The 21,715-nt window shown below is 47.3% G+C and overlaps 1 protein-coding gene across 10 annotated transcripts in view; it reads left to right on the top strand.

Annotated features, from left to right (window-relative positions):
- Window positions 1-21,715, top strand: part of DUS2 (dihydrouridine synthase 2) — a 32,574-nt gene that overhangs the window by 5,777 nt on the left and 5,082 nt on the right. For 9 of the 10 annotated variants that reach the window (XR_011468925.1, XR_011468924.1, XM_070398788.1 and 6 more), the window contains 9 exons: window positions 383-428; window positions 4,284-4,375; window positions 5,129-5,172; window positions 6,494-6,554; window positions 11,012-11,059; window positions 15,183-15,248; window positions 15,430-15,500; window positions 17,545-17,631; window positions 19,357-19,525. Coding sequence is in view for 8 of the 10 variants with exons in the window: in XM_070398788.1 (XP_070254889.1) it covers window positions 383-428; window positions 4,284-4,375; window positions 5,129-5,172; window positions 6,494-6,554; window positions 11,012-11,059; window positions 15,183-15,248; window positions 15,430-15,500; window positions 17,545-17,631; window positions 19,357-19,525 (684 nt within the window). In the remaining 2 variants the exon portion in view is untranslated. The remainder of the gene's footprint in view (window positions 1-382; window positions 429-4,283; window positions 4,376-5,128; window positions 5,173-6,493; window positions 6,555-11,011; window positions 11,060-15,182; window positions 15,249-15,429; window positions 15,501-17,544; window positions 17,632-19,356; window positions 19,526-21,715) is intronic. The other variant, XM_070398794.1, reaches the window with a different exon arrangement.

Genomic DNA, 21,715 nt, shown 5'->3' with positions numbered 1-21,715 from the left:
CCCGCACTGGGGATGGAGCCTGAAACCCGAGCGTATGCCCTGACCCAGAATCAAACCGAGCCACACTGGCTGGGCTAGAAGGCAGTGTTCTTAAGAGGCCCAGGTGTCCACATCCTGGGCTGTTGTATTCTCTCTGGCTCCCTTTCTAGGCCCAAATATCTCCAAGGTCCTTGGGAAGAGCAGCTGATTGAGGGAAGCTCATTCAGGCCCCTGCTTGCCTTGGTTGGGTGGGAGGTCAGCACTGTATGTCCCCAAAGCCATGATTTGTTGGTAGTAGGGTGACAGGCCAAGTCACCCCCATGATGTGTGCAGTGAAGGTCCCCCCCGCCGTGCCCAGGGCCTATTGGAGGAGACTGACAAGTGCCCTCTGATTCCTCCGTAGGAGCTAATCGACCTCAAGATGCTCCAGTGCAAGAGAGTTGTCAATGGTGAGTGCAGCTCCGGTCCCAGGATTGTGTGTGTGCCCTGTCAGGCCCAAGCCGCGCTATCACTGCCCTTGTTTGTGGTGACCGGGTCCTTCAAGGCTTCTTCTTGCCTGGCTGTGTAATTCTGTTGATCATGTGTTTCTTTGGGAGCAGTCACTGCTCTCCAGAGACCCTGACAAGAGCCACATAAGAATGCCTTCCACCCATAGGCTTGTTGGCATAGAAACTGCCAGTACAGGAAGGACCCTAGAAGTCTTGGGGTTGGGATGGACATGCTGCTTGCTAGCTGTGTGACCTTGGGCATGTCACATGACCTCTCTGCCTCAGTTTCTTTAGCTGTAAAATGAAAATTATAATTCCTGTTTTACTTAAATCAGGATTGGAGTGAGGATCAAATAAGATGAGGTACATGTAAGTACTTTGCAAATGAAAGTGGTTGTGCTAAATTGTGGTTTTGCTTATATTTTATTGATGAGACTAATTCTGCTTTGATTAGAGGTGTGGTATTGTTTGAGGTTTTTGAAATGGATACACATTCGTCAGATGTTACTACAAGTTCACGAGAACTTGTGACTCAATTTTGTCTTTAATTGTTTTAGATTTGTATTTCCCTTGTGCTGTGAAAAATTCAGTGTTACAGATCTAGAAAATGAAAATCTTCCATAATCTCATACTTGTAAAGGTGATCACCAAGAGAAGAAATGTATACTTTTTTATGCACATTTAGTAAAACATGTATATGAAAATACAACGTGTTTGTATATCTCCCTTCTCGCCCACTCAGTATCATGCTACTTGTTTTGCCACTTACTTTTCTACTAGGACAGCGGTCGGCAAACTGCGGTCACGAGCCACATGCGGCTCTTTGGCCCCTTGAGTGTGGCTCTTCCTAAGCCTTAGGAGTACCCTAATTAAGTTAATAACAGTGTACCTACCCATATAGTTTAAGTTTAAAAAATTTGGCTCTCAAAAGAAATTTCAATCATTGTACTGTTGATATTTGGCTCTGTTGACTAATGAGTTTGCCGACCACTGTACTAGGACATTTTCCCATGTCAGTACTTACAGATGACTATGTCAGAACTGATTTTCACCAGTGCTTTAACAGGGTGTCAGTATTTTGCTGTAATAAATAAATAGAACTCTAGTATATACACACTAAATTTTTTTGTTGTTAAATATTTTTTTAATCTTCACCTGAGGATATGTTTTTTTAAAACATTGATTTGAAAGAGAAACATCTATGTGAGAAACATTGATTGGTTGCCTCCCGTACACACCCTGACCAGGGATCAAACCTCCAACCAAGGTATGTACCCTGACGGGGAATCGAACCTGCGACCTTTTGGTGTATGGGATGGCCCTCCAACCAACTGAGCCACTTGTTCAGAGCCCACACTAAGTTTTTGCAGTTCTTCTCTCAGACTTCTTACTGTCAGTGATGAGCTGTCTCTGCTGCTGGAGATTGTATTGATTACCTCTCCCAACATGTCACCACTGCCTTTACTCCACCTTTTTAATCTTCTAATCTGTTCAGTGCTGGGAGGATAATAATAGCTTCTATTTATAGAAGTGCATTGTTTGCATTAAAGATCTCACTTATTTCTCAAAATAAATGCATGAGGTAGGCATATTCTCCCATCTGCCACATTGGATCTCTTCCATGTGCTGTTAGTCACCTTTGAAAGCTAATTATGAGAAAGCAAAAAAGAAAGCTAGTTAATGGTAATACCTGTTGTAGAGCTTTGTTATGAAGATCATATGAGAGTATTATTTGCAAGTGTTATGTTCTGCGAAGTTGCTGTAAACACCAAGTTTGTGAATACCGTACCATTGCTCCTAGGGGAAATATAGGCATACCTCATTTTATTGAATTTTACAGATATTGTGTTTTTTTTACAAATGAATGTTTGTGGCAACCCTGCATCCAGTAAGTCTATTGGTGCCATTTTCCCCAACAACTTCAGATGATGGTTAGCGTTTTTTTAGCAACAAAATATATTTTAAAATTATCTTTATTTATTTATTTTTAATATATTTTCTTTATCTCAGAGAGGAAGGGAGAGGAAGAGAGAGAAACATGAATGATGAGAGAGAATCATTGATTGGCTGCCTCCTGCATGCCCCCTACTGGGGATCGAGCCTGCAACCCGGGCATGTGCCCTTGACTGGAATTGAACCCAGGACCCTTCAGTCTGACCCTGAATCTACTGAGCCAAACCAGCTAGGGCGCAACAAAATATTTTTAAATTAAGGTATCTACATTTTTTTAGATGTAATGCTATTGTATACTCAATAGACTATAGTATAAACATAACTTTCTTATGCACTGGGAAACCAAAAAATCTGTGAGTTGCCTTATTGAGATATTTACTTTTTGTGGTGCCCTGGAACTGAACCCCTAATATCTCCGAGGTATATCTGTATAGGTTTAGGTTCCTGCAAACCTCTGGGAACACGTTTTCATTAACAGACCAATACATAATCTTGTTTTATGTGTGCTTCTGTTTAAAAACACATAATTTAATATATTCTGTTGATCCATTAACATTGAACTCACAGCCAACAGCACTATAACATGTCTGAACAAAGCTTATCTGACACGTGTTTTCTCTGTAAGGCACATCACAGCCTTTCTCTATGCTTGGGGCAATTTAAAACGATGAGATTGCCAGCAAAAATCTGGCATTAAATATACTACCATAAAGACACTTGTTTACAGTAATAGAGCTGAAACAAGAAAGCATAGTGGCCCAGCTAGTGTAGTTCAGTGGTTGAGCATCAACCCATGAACCAAGAGGTCACCATTTGGATTCCCAGTCAGGGCAAATGCCCAGATTGCGGGCTCAATCCCCAGTAGGAAGCATGCAGGAGGCAGCCGATGGATGTTTCCATCTCTCTATCCCTTTCCCTTCCTCTCTCTAAAATCAATAAAAACATATTTAAAACAAACAACAACAGTTAAAAAAAGAAAAGGCAGAGTGGCCTTGTTGGACCTCAGCTGAGAACATGTACATCGGGTGACTGAAATTTTCTGTAGTTCTGTGAACGACAACGAAAAAGCCATGAGTATTGATTTTGGGATTACAAATAAATCTTAGTGAACAGGTGTATTTGCAAATAGACAACTGCAAAAAAATAGGGATTGACTGTAATATAGTAAATCTCCCCTCACAGTATCTGGCACCTGATAAGTAACTAAGAAATAGCAACTTTGTTGAGCTTTCAGAGTGACATCTTCTGAGAAAATTGGGTTAAAATCTGAAGCTCTGACAAGGTGCTCTATATGCACATTATTTTTTCGGTGTTTTAAAATTGCAAAATGTAACAACCATACAGAGAAAGTTCAGAAAACACAGGCATGCAGTTTAACAAATAACTGTAAAACAACCAACCAACCATCTAACTAGCCATCACCCAGGTCAGAAAATAGAACATCATTAGCCCCTCAGAAGTCTCCCATGTGCATACCGATTTCTTTTAAGAATGATGTACTTCTGCCGAGACCGGTTTGGCTCAGTGGATGGAGCGTCGGCCTGCGGACTGGGGGGTCTCAGGTTCGATTCCGGTCAAGGGCATGTACCTGGGTTGCGGGCACATCCCCAGTGGGAGATGTGCAGGAGGCAGCTGGTCGATGTTTCTCTCTCATCGATGTTTCTGACTCTCTGTCTCTCTCCCTTCCTCTCTGTAAAAAATCAATAAAATATATTAAAAAAAAAAAAAAAAAAAGAATGATGTACTTCTAACGCCCCCTTTTCCCTTTAAGCTGAGACTTTTGCTGTGTTTTCTTGCAGGGATTAGGCTGGGTTGAACTTGCTTCTTCAGTGGGTGGGCCTGTGTGTTTGTGTTTTCTTGCAGAAGTGCTCAGCACAGTGGACTTTGTTGCCCCCGACGACCGAGTAGTATTCCGCACCTGCCAAAGAGAACAGAGCAGGGTCGTCTTCCAGATGGTACGAGATCCCATCACCCAAATTTATCATCTCATGCCCTGAGCCGGGCCAGTGTTAAATGCCTGGGTTTCAGTGCACAGTGGTGGCTTCCCGAAGACCCCTCTTTGACATTTTTCAAAGATCTGCTCACGAATGATTACACTGTTGGAGATAGTTTATGGAAATCAAGTTAGTACAGCAGTTTGTTATGTGTCTCGGGTCTCAAATTTAATGTCCTTAACTATAGGAATTATTTGTTTGGCATGACATATATTTTTAATCCCTACCATTAGTTTTATTTTTGTGTAGTCTGTATATATTTCCCATAGGAAGAAATTAGATTTACGATTAGTTACTATTTATGTTAGGGTTGTGATGACTCTGTAGCTCTCTTCTCTCACTTTGGGCATTTCTTGGTGATTTTTTAGAGTAGCTCCTGAGTTAGATTTTTAAAAAATTGACAACAATGAGTAAACATATGAAAAAGCAAATATAGCAAAATATTTTTTATAGAATCTAAGTGGTGAGTATATGATTGTTCACTATAAATTTTTTTCAATTATTTTTTACATTTGAAAGTAATCATAGACTGATGACATTTTCTAGGCCCTCTGGGTCCCCTTTTGGCCTTTGACAGTGAGCTAGTGTAGTGGACTGGTTGTTTAAGAGACCCCGGCTGACTGCACTTGTTGATATGTGTGTGCATGGATGTGTTTGCCTGTGCTTGTGTGCCTGTGTCAGGGTGGTGGTTGACACAGCCATTTGTGTTCCCAGGGGACTTCAGATGCAGAGCGAGCCCTTGCTGTGGCCAGACTTGTGTAAGTTCTTCCCTCTTTGGAACTATCTTTTGCTCTCCTGTGAGGCCTCACTATTCCTGGTGATGTAGGAGGTGACTACCTTTCTGCCTTCTAGTTCGCTATCTTCTGTGTCCTGTCTAGTTTCCTTCTCTGCTTGTGGCATCTGAGGGCTGCTCCTGGATTCCTGTGTACCAACTGTGCCCAGATCCCAAATAACCTCTGAGTGGGTGCCTGCTTTTCAGTTTTTATTCATGAGGCTCCCTTTCCAAGGACTCTTATGACTATGAGCCCTGAGGTTTTACATCTCGTGAAGTGTAGGTTAGACTTATTGCTTCCTAAATGAACAAAGGCAGGAGACTGTTAGTTAATGAGTTAGATGGGCCTGGATTGGAATTCTGGCTTTGCTACTTGCTAACTGTGTGACCTTAGGTAACCTTGCTGAGAAATGAGACCAATGGTATTACCCACCACTGGGTAATAGTATTACCCACCTCTGGCATTCTAGGGAAAGGCATTCTAGGTGGGAGAATGAGATCATGCACACGAATGCTTTGCAGTGTGTAGCACATTGTGAGTGCTTAGTAAGTATTAGCTATTGTTATTAGTTACACTGAGGGTGAGAAGGAACTCATACAATAATTGCTGCTGGATCACAGCCTGTTAACTGTGTACATACCAGAAGGTGAGGTAAGGGTCCTTTCTACATCTGAGAACTGTTTGGAGCAGGGGTCCTCAAACTTTTTAAACAGGGGGCCAGTTCACTGTCCCTCAGACCGTCGGAGGGCTGGACTATAGTTTAAAAAAAAAACTAGTCGGCTGCAAAGCAACAGGCAGCGGCGGCAAAAACACCCGGCAGGCCGGATAAATGTTTTCCGCGGGCCGCATGTGGCCCACGGGCCGTAGTTTGAGGACCCCTGGTTTGCAGTAAGCCAATTGCATGACCCAGCCAACAAAGGCAGTCCTGTAACTTCCACCAGAATCGGTGCTCTAGGCAAGAGCTCTTATACTCATGTCACCTTTGTGCATGGCACATGGCTTTCATCACCCCAGTCAGAACGGGAACTCTGTGACACTGTCACTCAGTATTTGTTACCTGATGTAACTCCGAAGTAGCAGAGTCCTCTACGACTAGCTCTTTGAACAAGTGTGACCACATTGTGCCATGCCCCATGAGGCAGTTTCACATTTTAGAGAGAGGATTTTTCAGCTTCTGACACTGAGGATTGGTGTGTTTCAGGGCCAGGGACATGACAAGGGACTCGTGAGCACAGTCCCATGCCTTGGACTACCTTCTTTCCTTGGGTTGGATATTTACTACCTTTTCTCCTTCATGTTTTTCCAGAGAAAATGATGTGGCTGGTATTGACGTTAACATGGGCTGTCCAAAAGAATATTCCACCAAGGTAAGCTGAGTTCTTTATGCTCTTCCCAAATATTGGGTGCAGACTAAAGAGGACTAATGAGACATGACAACTAAGTACAGTACCTGACTCTGGACTAGATCCTGTACTAGGTGGGAAAATGCTCAGGAGGATATTATTAGATCAATGGGCAAAATTGGAATATAGACCACGACAGATTAGCTAAAAATACTGTATCAATATAAATTTATATAGCCCTAGCCAGTTTGGCTCACTGGATAGAGCATCGGTCTATGGACCAAAGGGTCCCGGGTTCGATTCTGGTCAAGGGCACGTACCTTGGTTGCAGGCTCCTCGGACCAGGCCCTGGCTCTGGTCGGGGTGCGGGGGTGGGGAAGGCAACCAATCGATGTGTTTCTCTCACATCGATGTTTCTCTCTGTCTTGCCCTCCCTCTTCCACTCTCCCTAAAAAAAATAAATAACTAAATCAATGGAAAAATATCCTCAGGTGAGGATTAACAACAACAATAACAAAATATATGTATATATATAAATTTATATAGTTAACAACTCTTTGGTTTTGTAATAATATCCCTATTCTTATAAAATATGCAGCAAAATATTTAGGGGACAAGGACTATGATATATTTAACTTTACCCTCAAATGATTCAGGAAAAATGTTATATACACATACATCTAGATATATACATACACATATACACATAAACACACACATACACACAGAGCACTTATGCCCATTTGTTTTAAGTGATATGTGTTAAAAGAAAAATAATGTGAACGGGGCTTGGTCTTTTCATGAATAATACTGATATATATATATATATATATATATATATATATATATATGTATGTTTTTATTGATTTCAAATAGAGGAGAGGGAGAGAGGGATAGAAACATTAATGATGAAAGAGAATCATTGATAAGCTGCCTTCTGCACGCCCCCTAGTGGGGATCAAGCCCACAACCAAGGCATGTGCCCTGACCTGGAATCGAACTATGACCTGGTTCATGGGTCGATGCTCAAACTACTGAGCCACACCACTGGGCAAGACATACATTTTTTTAAAAAAATAGAGGATGCAGCACATGTGTCCCCATTGTTATATCAGAAGATCAGACCAGAGTGCTAGTATAGCTCAGAAAGGAACGGAAGGGCAACGCTTAAACTTGAGATTTTACAGAAAAACGTGGTAAGGAGGTTTGGGACCCTGCAGGCAGAAGGAGTGGCACAGCAGGGGCTTAGATACCAACATGGGGAAGAGGCAGAGAACCTCGATTTGACCAGAGAGTTGGAGAGTAGGAGATGAAGAGGAAACAGGAGCACAGGATTAAAAATTTTGGTTGGGATAAGAGTAGTTGGCCTTGGGTTTTCAATATCTCTGGCCTTTTGTGAACAGAAAGGCATGCGATCAGAAACTTAGTTGTGTTTTTCCAAATACATTGTGTGAGTAGAAATACTGGGAGCCATGTGTCTTGTGGACTGATGTGGAAAGAGGCTAGAGGTGGAGACATAGATATAGAAGATGAATGACGTGAGTCCACAGGAGAGACAGGCATACAGAGAAGCGATGCCCAACTGGAGCAGAATTTGAAAGGACTTGGCTGGCAAATGTTGGACTGAGTGTGCGGAAGTGGAGTGCGCGGTGGGGGTAGAGGAGGAAAGACTGATAGCCAGGAGGATGGTTGGTCCTCCATGCCACCAAGACTGCTAGAGGAAAAGCATGTTTGGAGCAGATAACAAGGACAGCTTGGGGTTGGGTATGTGAGAGACACCAGAGGGACTCCTGCAGGGCTGCCTCTGGGAACCTTACTGCAGGGTGTGTGGTCAGGGTCTGTAGTGTCAGCATAGAGCTGTCCCCCTGGGCCCACTGCCAGAGTCGGCCACTCTGTTTTCCCTTAAGCCAGGAGGCTGGAGACTGCCCGAGGGAGAGGCCCTTGGGACCCTTGTAGACCACTGCTTCAAGGAATTATGGAAATTTGAACTTGTCTATGGGGAATTGAAAACTTTGGACTCTGTTGTGCTGTCTTCAAATAATTTCTTTGTTTTTGTCAGTTGTGTAAGGAGCAGAGTTGAAATTATTGGGATAATCTCCTTGAGATTGTGGAGTGAAAAAAAGCAAAGGGCAGAATTGTATAAGATGTGCCACCATTTATATATGGGGGATGGGGAATGAATATCTTCTTATATAATAAAAGGCTAATATGCAAATCGACCGACTGGCAGAACGACCGGTTGCAATGACGTGCACTGACCACCAGGGGGCAGACGCTCAACCCAGGAGCTGTCCCCTGGTGGTCAGTGCACTGCTCAGCCAGAAGCCCTGAGCTGGGCTCATGGCTGGCGAGCACAGTGTGGTGGCAGGAGCCTCTCCTGCTTCTGTGGCAGCGCTAAGGATGTCCTGCAGGGAGCGGGCCTAAGCTGTCAGTTGGGTATCCCCTGAGGGCACCTGGACTATGAGAGGGCGCAGGCTGGGCAGAGGTCCTTGAACACGAATTTTGTGCACCGGGCCTCTAGTTTATATATATTTACTTTTTATAGAATATATTTGGAAAGACACACAAGAAACTAGTAACATTCATTTCTCCTAGGGAAGGAAACTAACTTTTTATTTGGTTTCGTACAGGGATTAAATTCCCATTGCCTGGGCTGGTATGGTTCAGTGGTTGAGTGTTGACCCTGAACCAGGAGGTTATGGTTTGATTCCTGGTCAGGGCACATGCCCGGTTTGCAGAATCTCTCTCATCATTGATATTTCTATCTCCCTCTCCCTTCCTGTCTGTGAAATCAATAAAAACTTTTTTTTTTAAAAACCCATTGCAGGGTGCTAGTCAAAATAATTAACAATTAACACGGCATTGGCACTGACCAGTCAGAACAGATAATTAGCAATATGCTATACCAGTACATACCACCTGAATATTTGCTCTCTTCTGATGGTTCCAAAATTGAAGCCATATCAAAAGTATAAATTAGCCCTAGCTGGTTTGGCTCAGTGCATAGAGCGTCGGCCTGTGGACTCAAGGGTCCCGGGTTCGATTCCGGTCAAGGGCATGTACCTTGGTTGCAGGCACATCCCCAGTAGGAAGTGTGCAGGAGGCAGCTGATCAATGTTTCTCTCCCATCGATGTTTCTAAATCTCTATCCCTCTCCCTTCCTCTCTGTAAAAAAATCAATAAAATATATTGTTTTAAAAAAAAGTATAAATTAAAAAGTTTTCTATTCCTCAGGGAGGGAGAGTTCTTACATTTTACCCTTTTGAATCTTGAAAATGTTTAATGTGTTACCTATTCCAAAAAGCAAATAAGTTAAATAGAAAGGAAGGAAGGAAGGAAATGCCAATTGAGAAAGCCATTGTTGTGGAAGGGGCAGCGAGACTGCATTTTAGGGCCTGTGATTCCACAAGGAAGGGCTGAATTGTGTGTGAGCTGAAGAACAGATGGGGCCCGGCTGTGGCCAGGGCTTCCTTAAAGCCTTTAAGTTTTGTGTCTGTGGCCAAGGTAGGCCAGGGCTAGTCCCCTTCTGGCCTTCTCATTTTTCTCTGACATGCAAGCTCAGGCTGGCCGAGTCTGTGGTGGGCCAGTGTTCTCTCTGATTCCAATCTGTCATCCTTTAAAACATGTAATCACTGACTGTGAGCGTTTGTTAGTGTGCCTTCTGTATACTGACAGCACATATTTATTGAATTTGTTTTTCTCCCCTTCACCTCACTTTTAATGGATTCAGATTTTAATGCCCTCCCCCAGCCCCCATTATTAAAGTAAATCATGCCATTTTCCAGAACTTGGGTAACAGAAAAGTACCAAAAAAAAAAAAAAAAAAAAAAAGGAGCAGGAAAATCAGCAGTAATCCCACCATCAGGAGACACCGGCTGTTGTTAATGTGAGGATTTGCATGGCTCCATGGCTTGTTGGTGTCCGTTAGCTGGGGCTTTGTTAGAGTTTGACATTGGTCTGGGTGCTTGGCCATTGTTGCTGGCAGAGCAGAAGGGTCTGGACAACGTGTGCCGGTTGCATGTCTCTGAATGGCTTTGCTGGCACTGGTGGTACCAAAGCAAGTGATGGTAGGATGGGAAGAAGGGGGGCATTCACTCTCATTTCAAAGGAAGAATGATTCTTTTTTTTAAGGGCTTGACAGATGGTGGGGTTTTGTTTATTTAAAGACACTGATACCCTGGGTAGGCACTAGACAGTCCTGAAACATTATTTTTGTGGTACCCATTTCAGATGCATCCGTGGCTTTTGCTAAGGGGTCAGAGTGATGTCTATTCGAATTCATCAGGCGCTGGTCCCTGGTCTTGTGGGCATGGATGCTGCTGCTTCCCTACTTGCTTAGGAAAAGGACTGGCCGCCAGTGGAGCTTGGTCCCTTGGAGGCAAAGGCTGGGGTGCTGCCCCGTTGCCACCCATGTTGCCATGTCAGGGGGAGGGGCCGCTCTCCTCCGACTGTAAGAAGCCCCTCTGTGTGCTTTTCCTTAGGGAGGAATGGGAGCTGCTCTGCTATCAGATCCTGACAAGATCGAGAAGGTAAGTCCTGCATGAGTGAAAGCAGAGGTCCTTGAACACGGAACAGTTCCCCCTCCCTTCCCCCAGATTTAGTGAATCATTCACTCCACCCGGGGTCTGGAAAATGTGTAAAAGGCTTCCCAGTGATGTTGACATGCAGCCAAGTTCAGGAACCCCTGAGCCAGCCTACATCAGCCCTGGAGTTCCTTAAAAGCCCAGGGCTAGGGACATGTCAGCTGAGAGCTGGGGGTTGGTGGGGGGCTAAGGACTCACTTACAGCCTCCTCTGTATTGCTTTTCTCCCTTCTGAGAAGATCATGAGAGCACAGGCCAGGCTACCTGTGGCTTGTGGACAGGCTCAGTGGCTGTGGGGGTAGGTGGATCCCCTGAATATTGATAGAGGCCACCACCAGCCTTTGAAAATAGGCCAGGCCAGGCTCATACGAGGCAAGTTGAAATTAGACTTCTCGGATCCCCTTCCCTCATTGAGTCTGGTGGCCAGGTTTATGAGGCTCTGGGGACAGCTTGGCGTTTGCCACCCAAGTAATGTCAGCTGCCAGGGCAGGTGGAGGTAACATTTTCTGCCACACCATATACACCTTTTTCTTTCCTCTCTCAGTCCACCAGCTCTCTTCTTGTTGCTCCTCTTAGCTCCTTTAACTTCTTTTTATTCTCCATCCCCACTTCCCTGTCTGGGCTTTAAGCCTCCTAGTGCTTCCCATAGGCTATCGTGACTTAGGATAAAGCATCACCAATAAAAACTTCAGCAGCCCACCCCTGTGTATTCTTCCAGCCCCACTGTCTCTAGTAATAGGAAGCCCAGCGTGTTTATGAGCTACCTTTTCATTTTTCCTATGTGCAGACAGATACATATAATGTACCTATAATGTGCCTATAGTGTATCCTTACTGTTTGTAGACTAATTTCCAAAGTGTATTCCAGCATTTATTTCATTTGTTCTCCAAATCCCTTGAAGTAGACAGGGAAGGCACTTGTTATCTCCATTTGACCAAGAATAAGAAAACTAAAGCATAGAGAGAAAACCAATTTGCTCAAGATCATCTATATATATAAAAGCCTAAGCAACCATCTGACCCTTTGCCTGGTAGCTATGACACGCAATGACCACCAGGGGGCAGATGCTCCGACCAGTAGAGCAGGGAGCCCGATTCCTTGTGGAATCAGCCATGGGTTAGGTTGCTGCTGGGGAACTGTTAGCCCTGAATCTGCTTCACCCGCACCCCGGACCCAGAGAGGAGGGAGCCCAATTCTGGGGTGAATCACCCAAGACTGCCCTCTCACAAACTGGGACCCCTCGGGGGATGTCAGAGAGCTGGTTTCGGCCTGATCCCCACAGGCCAGGCCAAGGGACCCCACCGGTGCAAGAATCTGTGCACTGGGCCTCTAGTGTAGCAAATAAGAAGGCAGAACTAAGTCTAGAGCCATGGTCTTGTGACCTGTACCCCAGCATCAGTGCCCCCTCTCGATGGCATCTTAGGTTAAACGTGTAGGGTGTAGCTTATAAGTGTGTAGCCACAAGTCAGTAGACATCTGGACTTAGGAACCTCTAGTCAGACACGTCTCTGCAGGATGGAGTGGAAGTGGACAACTGTGGATGTCAAACTCATCATGTGCTTAGGGGACTAGGCGGAGTTTGCTTCACAACATGTGCACACAGGCATTTTCATTATCCTCCCGCCTCCTGGCTTCTCCCCTCTTGCTGTTGGCTCTGGCCTCTGCACTGCCCTTCTTTGAGTACAGGCCACGTGTGAGGCAGCAGAGTGACACCCCACCTTCGAAGCTCGGTTCAATCGCTCCTTCTGTGTTTGGCAGGTAGTCGGATGGGTCAGGGCGGACTGGTGGATGGGTTTGCCTCATGGAGGGGAGGTTCCAGGCTTCCACAGTAAAGCCAGATGACCTGGGAATAGTGCTCGGGAGTAGATTCAGGCTCAGACTGTGCTGGCAAACTGGGCGACATGGGTGCGAGCTTTGTGGGTCCTCCCAGGCTGGATGTTTTGGCCCATGATTCCATCTGTGGGAACATCTCAGGGCCACAGGCAGAAGTTTTTTCAAAATAAGGATACTTGTTTGAAGTGATGAAAAATTTAGAAATAGATAGGATGCTAACTAACCATTGAGAATTCTGTTTACCTCTGGGGTGGATAGGGGCAGTGAGGGGATATCAGTCTTTTGACAAAGCTTCCCAGGTAACTCTGGTGTATCGTCCCTGGATTAAGAATCTGTTTTTAGACCTTAATTCCATAATTGCCTCTCTCTCACTCCTGCTCAGGATTCCCTGGCCCCCTCTCCCCGGCTGCCCAGGGCATCCCCTCTGTGCACACTGCACTTGGGCCATAGCTAACAACTGGGCCAGGACTTGAACTTAGTTCTCACTGATTCCCAAGTCTAAGCTCTCCCGTTCTTCCCAACAACCAAGGGAGCTTTTCCTGAGTCACCCTGTGGCTCTGGTAAGACGAGCCCGCCTGTGAGTAGATGTGCTGCAGTCTGCTCACATATGGGTCTGTCGCAGGTTCTTCTCCCCACAGACCTTCACATCACAGAGACGGGCACCCCTGGGATCTGGGAGAGCTTGGTCGAGGAGAGTTTGATGCTGGAGCCTGGCCAGAAGGCAGACTCTAGCTGCCCTTTCCTCTCAGTGTGAACCTTGCAAGTGGCTAGGGCTTTTGGTTACCGATTTCTTTCCTGGTCCTGAAGATGGACATGAAATAAATACTAAAGAAGGTGCTTAGAGCCACTTGGATAAAATACACCAAAAGGAAGCTCTGCAAAACAGGACCTCGGACCCAGTCTGCCTCCTGGGGCAGCACAGGAGGCCTGTTCTTTCCCGTCATGCCCTGGCAGCTTTACCTGGGCCAGCAGGCCTTGTCTTACCCATTGTCTGTCCTCCTGCCTGTCAGCCCAGCCCCTTAGTCTGATGTCTTCTGAGGGTCCTGCCTCATCCTGTCGCTGAGAAAAAGGCCTCCCCTGGTTCCTGCAGCTTGGCTCTCTGCTGCCCTCATCTGCTTAGAACCAAGACTGGCAGCAGCTGCCTGCATGTCCCCTCTGCTCTGCCTGAAGGCAACCCAGTTCTTGAAGAGGGCTCTTGGGGCCGCCTTCCCTCCAGCTTGCCTGACCTGAAATTTCTGGTGAGGGACTAAGATAGCAATGCCACAGACATGCAGTGTCACCTCCATCTCTCTTGATTTCTGACTCGCATGGCATCTGGTCTTGCTACGTCCCTGACACTTTCCTATATGATTTTCTTGGTCTTTCTTTGAAGTTCTTTACAATTACTGTGCAGAAGAAACACCTTTTAATATGTTGACTATTGCCCTAGCCGGTTTAGCTCAGTGGATAGAGCGTCAGCCTGTGGACTGAAGCGTCCCGGGTTCAATTCTGGCCAAGGGCATAAGCCCGGGTTGCAGGCTCGAGGCAGCCGATCAATGATTCTCTCTCATTGATGTTTCTCTCTCTCCCTCTCCCTTCCTCTCTGAAATCAATAAGAAAAATATATATGCACATATATATTAAAAATATATATATATATATGTTGACTATGTTGTCTTTTCCTTTGTCAGTTTCATTCCTGTATACCTGATCTAAAGAGCGGGGTACATGAGAACAGGGCCCAAGACCTGTAAATCCTTCCTGCTCCCTCACTCTGCAGAACAGCACTAAGGGAGCATTGCCTTCAAGCAGGAAAGAAGCTGTGAGCCACGTGTTCTCAACCAGGGCTAGGCCTCAGAATCATATTGAGGAGGGAGTGTGTTGGGCAGAGCCTTTAAAAACACATATTCCCAGCCCTGCCCCTAAAAACTCATTCAGGAAATATGAGGTGGGATCTTAAGCTCTCAGATGTTTGCCCTGGCAAAGGATCACTGTAATCTACACAGGCATACATGCAGGTCCATCATTCATTCAGTCATTTACCGAATATATTTACACCACTATGCCAGGCCCGGGGCTAGCATAGAGGTGGACTCCTTCCTTCATGGAGCTTACATGTATGTGTGCAACAGACATTCATGTGGACACACACGTGTCCATGCCACTGGGATACACAGGTCTGTAGCAGAAGTAATTAGTATAAGCAGTTGTGGTTATTTGTTCCAGAGGGGGCAGATGCGCTTGTGTTTTCTCTGCAGATCCTCAGCACTCTTGTTAAAGGGACAAGCAGACCTGTGACCTGCAAGATTCGCATCCTCCCATCGGTAAGGATGGTGTGTTACATCTTGAATGTCCATTTTTTGGGGGATGTCTATTTGGGGTGTCAGTAATTTTTGAGGAGCTGAATTAGGTTTGGAGGAGGGCCTAGAGCTGAGCCCACTTTAGGAGCTGGCAGCTGCTCCCTCTGTGGCCTCAGTAACCTCCCTGTGCGGTCCCCTTCCTCAGCTGGAAGATACCCTGAACCTTGTGAAGCGGATAGAGAGGACTGGCATTGCCGCCATCGCAGTTCACGGGAGGTGAGTGGTTGCCTTTCTAGTGACTGACGTGTAGGAAGGTCCTCAGCCATCTTAATGATCCTTCCCCAGACCCCACATCCTGGTGGTGGTCAAACTCTCTATGGGCTTGCATTTTCCTTTGTTTCATTCATTGAGCATCTCCTGGTGGTAGGCACTTCACTGAGCTTTAGAGACAGAGAGAGGAGGAGGAAGAAGTGCCCTTACCCTCAGGATGTGTAAATGGTAGAGATGGAATGATTTGCTCAAAATTGCATCATGCAGCCAGGAAGTGGTGGAATTAGAACTCTGACTCTGAATCTCATCTTCTTTCCACTACGTTGAGCAATTGCTGTTCTTTCAAAGGCACTGCCTCTTTTGTCTGCCCCTGTTGGACTGCCAGCTGACACAGTGACTGCTTGAAACAGTCCCTGTGTCTGTAGCTGGTGCCCACTGTGCTGAGAGCTGAGGTGTTGCTGAAGGCTGCCCTGGGTTTCCCAGCCAAACTTGTTTTCTATGCCCAGGCTGTGCTTTTGTACAGAGTCCCAGGTCAATAGACTTTGGCCACAGTAACCTCTCTTCCCTGAGTGATGTTCCTTTGGGTTCAGGGGTCTTGAGGGAATAGCCCATTTTTTGCTGGTTGTGCCTCTTATAGCATTTTCAGAAAATGTGACCCAGAACTCCAACATATAAAATAGAAAAGCAGAGCTGTATTGATGGAAGCCAGTAGGGGGAGGTGAAAGGCCATACCCCTCATATATCCTGAGGCAATAGGCTCTGGCTCAGACTGCCTGGTTTAATTTTCTTTCTTTCTTTTTTTAAAAAAATATGTTTTTTATTGATTTCAGAGAGAAGGAGGAGGAGGAGGGAGAGAGGGATAGAAACATCAGCGATGACAGAGAATCATTGATTGGCTGTCTCCTGCATACCTCCTACTGGGGATTGAACCCCCAACCCGGGCATGTGCCCTGACCGGGAATCTAACCATGACCTCCTCTTTCATGGGTGACGCTCAACCATTGAGCGAGCTACCCCGGCCGGGCCAGACTGCGAGCTTTGCTGCTTGTTGGCTGTGTAGCCTTAGACAAATCATTTAACCTCTCAGAGTACCATACTCCTCATTTGAAAATTAAGATATTTCTGCTTTATAAGGCTCCTTTCTACCAGTAGTTGGAAACATTAGGAAGAGAGATTTCAGCACCTTTAAGAAAGGACTCTGGCCATCAAAGCTGTTAAGGATCGCTAGCATTGGCTGTTGGGAGTGGGAAGGTAAAGGCAGAGGCTGGGTTGAACTGGGCTTTCTGAGGCCCTGTGGCCCCTGACCCTTTGGTTGAGGAGTGTAGCAGAGGGGACACACCCAGACAAGACCTGGATAAGAGCTATCTGGTCAAGCACCTCTCTTGTTGCTGAGCACAGCTCAGGTCAGGGCTCACCTCAGCATCTGTAAGTCTCATCTCATCCACAAGAACTTTTGGCACTTGACCTTGGAAGGAGGGGCCTCAGTTGTGGTGCTGCCTCCCCTGTGGCTCGTGACAGCCATGGTCTGCCCTGGCTGCTGGGTCTACCCTGTGCCAGGTGCCTCTCCCCAGGATCAGCTGTGCAACGTGGCTTCAGCACAGGCAGCTGTGTGGGAGTGGCCAGTCTGAGCAGCAGCAGCTGTTCCTAGTCCTTTGGGGAGGGCAGGACCCGTTCACTGGGGGTAGCATCCTTATGGCACTGTCCCTCATCTCTGGCCAAGGTGAGAGGAAGCCAGGGAAAGGCAGAGTGACCTTGGGAGTCAGGACACCCACATCAGCCTTCTGCATCAGCCCCCTGCAGCGATGCCTCACCTGTAGGCCTCCAAGTGCTGGACTTGCCTCCTCAATAGAGACTTGTGCTGCTTCTGCCCCTCACAGCAGAGGTCATGGAGAGCCATCCACTGCAGCCTGGACCCCTACCCGTGATGGCCACATGACCTTCTGAGGTTTAGTAGGGAGGACAGTAGGGTTTGACTAATGTAACCCTGTGTGAACTGTGACATGACCTTTGGCACTCAGCCCTCAGCCCGTCATTTTTGTTTATCTCCAAGGAAGCGGGAGGAGCGACCTCAACACCCTGTCAGCTGTGAAACCATCAAAGCCATTGCTGAAACCCTCTCCATTCCTGTCATAGCCAAGTAAGCCTCCCTTCCTCATCATTGACGTTTTCATGCCCCACCTCACTCCGAGGGGATTTGATCTGGCATATAAAAATGGAAGGAATTAGCATTAAAAACTGACATTAAGGGAGAAGAAAAAAGGGTGGTATGAAAAATGAAGTTGGTAACGAGTCAGACAAGTGCCTGTCAGACAAGTGGCTTCTGGTGAGTGGCTGATGTAGGTGTGCAGTAGGCAGGGGCTCAGGGCATTCTGATGGATGGGTTGAGGGCAGGAGTATTCAAGGGACAGGGAGAGCAAGGAGGTGGCCACCGAAGCAGGCCCAGGGGAAGGTGATGTCACACCAGAGTTAGGTGTGCAGGGTGTAGGGTGAGGAGGCCCAAGTCAGAGCACATAGAGCTATCCAGGGGTGGGCAAAATAGGGTTTCAGTTGTGAGTACATGAAACAAAGAGTTTATTCTTGTATTATTTATTAATTATTGTATTATTTTCCATACAAATAACTGTAAACCTACTCTTGCCCACCCTGTATGGCTCAAGGTTCATAAGGCCAATCACGGTCCAAAGTCCAAGCAAGCAATCTGGGCAGCTACAGGACCTGGAACCTAGGCTGGCAGGTGTGAGGTACCAGTGGCCCACCCAAAGATGTAGTAGTCAGACACTGTCCATTTGCTCCTGTGTAGGCCAGAGGGGAATCCAGAGCAGCCCTGCACCTTAGGATGGCACGGAGCCTGATGACAGGATGGGAACAGGGAAGTTCCAAATCCCTGAAGCCCTGACAAAAGGCATGCCTGCCTGCTGGGATAGAGGGAGAGAGCTGAGGGTGGAGTTGGTAGCCAGGCCCAGCCTTTCCCAGGCCAAGGAGTTTTAGGGGTGGTCTGGAAAGGGTAGAGCTACTCAAGACACTGGACCCTCTTACTGCCTCTTCCCGCCCCCCAAACACACGATGCTGTTTATGGACTGAAGCTGCCACCTGGCTCCTAATGGAACAGATGAAGACAGCAGTTTACAAGGGGGCCCTTGGGGCTGCACGGTGGCAGGAAGGGAAATTGCAACCCAACTGGGCCTCCTTCCTTCCTCTCACGATCATCACTGCATTGCGTGCGCGCGCTCTCTCTCTCTCTCTCTCTCTCTCTCTCTCTCTCTCTAGGGCAGCAGTTCTCAACCTGTGGGTCGCGACCCCTTTGGCGGTTGACCGACCCTTTCGCAGGGGTCGCCTAAGACCATTCTGCATATCAGATATTTACATTACAATGCGTAACAGTAGCAACATTACAGTTATGAAGTAGCAACGAAAATAATGTTATGGTTGGGTCACAACATGAGGAACTGTATTTAAAGGGCCAGAAGGTTGAGAACCACTGCTCTAGGGTTTTGACCCAGCCCTTAATGGGCATATAGGTGCCCCAGCCTGGGGGGTGGGGGTTCCTGTAATCTCAGTGTCCACTTGTCTGAGATTGGGCTGGCTTTAGCCACTGTTTAGGATGAAGTGGAAGGAAGGTAAAATCTCAGGGATACCTGTTAAGTGCCAGGCACGGTTTGGGCTGCTTTCCTGTATTATCTCAATTAGTGCTCCTGACCCCACAGTGTGTGTGTGTGTGTGTGAGAGAGAGAGAGAGAATCTCCAGGCTCCACAGGTGCTCACAGCTGAGCACACAGCTAATGGGAGACAGACCTGGGAGTTGCCTTTTTCTGAAAATGCTGGGACAAAGATGGCGACCCCCCCAATCCCCGTTGCCTTTCAGTGGAGGATCTCACGACCACATCCAAGATTATTTGGACATCGAGGACTTTCGACAAGCTACAGCAGCCTCTTCAGTGATGGTGGCCCGAGCTGCCATGTGGAACCCATCCATCTTCCTCAAGGAGGGTCTGCGGCCCCTGGAGGAGGTCATGCAGAAGTACATCCGATACGTACGTCTCTGCACTTTTTTGAGGCAAACATTTCTCCCTGTCTGCCCCATTCCTGCAGAAAGCGCATTGGGTCAGCCCCCAGCTGCCAGCAGCCCCTGTTGTCCCTCTCCTTTTCTTTTCAGTTCTGGTCATGCAGCTGCGGTCCCCCAGGCTGCAGTATGAAGAAGGAGTGCCAGGGAGGCGTCCCCCTAATTACCTCCTTCTAAAGCTTCCACGGTGTGGGGTCACAGCAGGGACCTCTGGATCTAGGATGCTTTTGGGGCCCCAAACATGACCTTTTCCTCGTTTTCAGCCCCCACACATACACGTGCCTGCACAGTGACAGTGGGGTCCGTGTCACTGAAGATAACCATGCCAATGGGTTGGCGCCAGAGTAGCCACAGCCAGGAGGAGCCATTGTAGCTGCTGTTGTTGAGGACTGATTATCTCCATAGGGATGTCTCACCTTGTCTTCAGTCAGAGTCACTCAAAACTGTTCTCTTGTGAATTCTCAGAATGCTTTAACCCCTAACTTAGCGAATAACCCATTGCTAACCCTCTCGTCAGGGAATAGCCTTTTCTTCTCACTGGGAGCTTGATGGCAATGCCAAGGGCATTTCCCTGTAAAGGAATTTTCTTGACAAGTTCACCTACCCTGTCCCTTTGGCACAGCTCTGGAACTCTGTGGGACTCTATGGTCAGCCGTGCATGTCTGCAGGTGGAGGTAGTGAATGGCCTCACATTCTTCCGTGAGTTGGGCCTGCGCTGTCCCCCAGAGGAGACTTTCCCCATCCTCTCCCATCCTGGGGCTCACACCCTCCTGGAAGGTCAGGAGCTTCTCAGATCCTAAGACTGTCTCTGTCTGCTTCAAGCCCTGGGCAGCTGTGGCTGTCATGGCTTGGGGGTCTCCCCAGGGCTGGGGATGATAGGAGTCCCTGAGGCCTGTGTCCAGAGCTGGGCAGCCTCTGTCCTAGAGCCTCCCTTGCTCGATGCTGCAGCTGTCCTTCCCTTGGTTCTGGGTGTCCTGTTAGGCCAGTTGGTGACCAAATTGGGCCTCCTTCCTTCCTCTCACGATCACCACTGCATTGCTCCCTCTCCAGTGGCCTGGGTCAGCCAGAGGCACAGGGGGCTTGCTTCAGCCCAGGTCAGCTGTCTAGCTCTTTTGGCAAGTCTGTAATAGAGAAGACATGTTCAGTTGTGCTGAGCTGGGTGAAAGGTGCTTCTATCATTCCTGCTCAGCCTGACCTGTGGCAGACCTTCAAGAGGGTTTTTGTGCTGCCCGGCCGGAGTGGCTCAGTTGGTTGGAGCATCATCCTGTGCACTGAAACATTGCCGGTTCGATCCCCGATCAGGACACATATGGAAGGCAACTGATTGATGTTTCTCTCTCACATCAATGTTGTTCTTTTTTTGTCTCTTTCTCTCCCTTCTTTTCTCTAAGCATGTTCTTGGGTGAGGTTAAAAAAACAAAACAAAGAATGTTTGTTTTCCTGGAGAGAGGGAGCGGCTTTCAAGCACAGGCAGGGCTGTTTCTGGTCCAGTCAGTTTTCTGTCCCAAGTAAGCTGACTCAAGGCCGGCTGGGGCTTACCCACATAGCCCTGCTTTGTCCTGAGCAAGTCATGGCACTGAAGACATAGGCCTATTAGAAGAGCGTAGGGGGCAAGGAGTTGAGGGGGTTCTGGAGGACTGGGGCACCCTCCACGCACGCTCTCTGGCCTGCCCCAGCGAGGCAGGCTTCTACTGGTATCCTGGGCAGTCAGTTGTCCTATCTCCCAGACCCTGCACGTACCAGTTTGTGAAGTAGCGCTAACAGCTGCACCTCATGCTTGTATAGCTCAGTGAAGTGACAAGTAACACACGTGCACATGCTGAGTAGATGGTGTTGTACTTTACTCATGCAGAGGAAATTGGAGACAGGCCATTTAAGATATGGGCAGGGAAGGTACTTACCATGGTTATAAGGAATAGAAGAATCCCACCCTGTCCTGGGCTCTTCCTGCCACACCAGAATTTGTCTTGTTCTTCCACCCTGTCCTAGATGATGCCTGGCAGCATGTCCTCTATGGTTAACTATGGTGGCTGAAGCAAGAGGGACTCCCTGCACATCTGGACCTCAGGCAGGCTGTCCAGTAGGGAGTGCTCCTGATTGGGGGCTTTGGCTGTGACCCTTGGGCTTTGTAGCATTAACTGGAAGGTTAGATGGCCAGGAT

The sequence above is a fragment of the Myotis yumanensis genome, unplaced genomic scaffold (assembly GCF_028538775.1).
Source record: "Myotis yumanensis isolate MYYU_CA2020_CCGP unplaced genomic scaffold, mMyoYum1.0.hap1 SCAF_18, whole genome shotgun sequence".
NCBI lineage: Eukaryota > Metazoa > Chordata > Mammalia > Chiroptera > Vespertilionidae > Myotis > Myotis yumanensis.
This window is presented reverse-complemented; position numbering and strand designations above follow the sequence as displayed.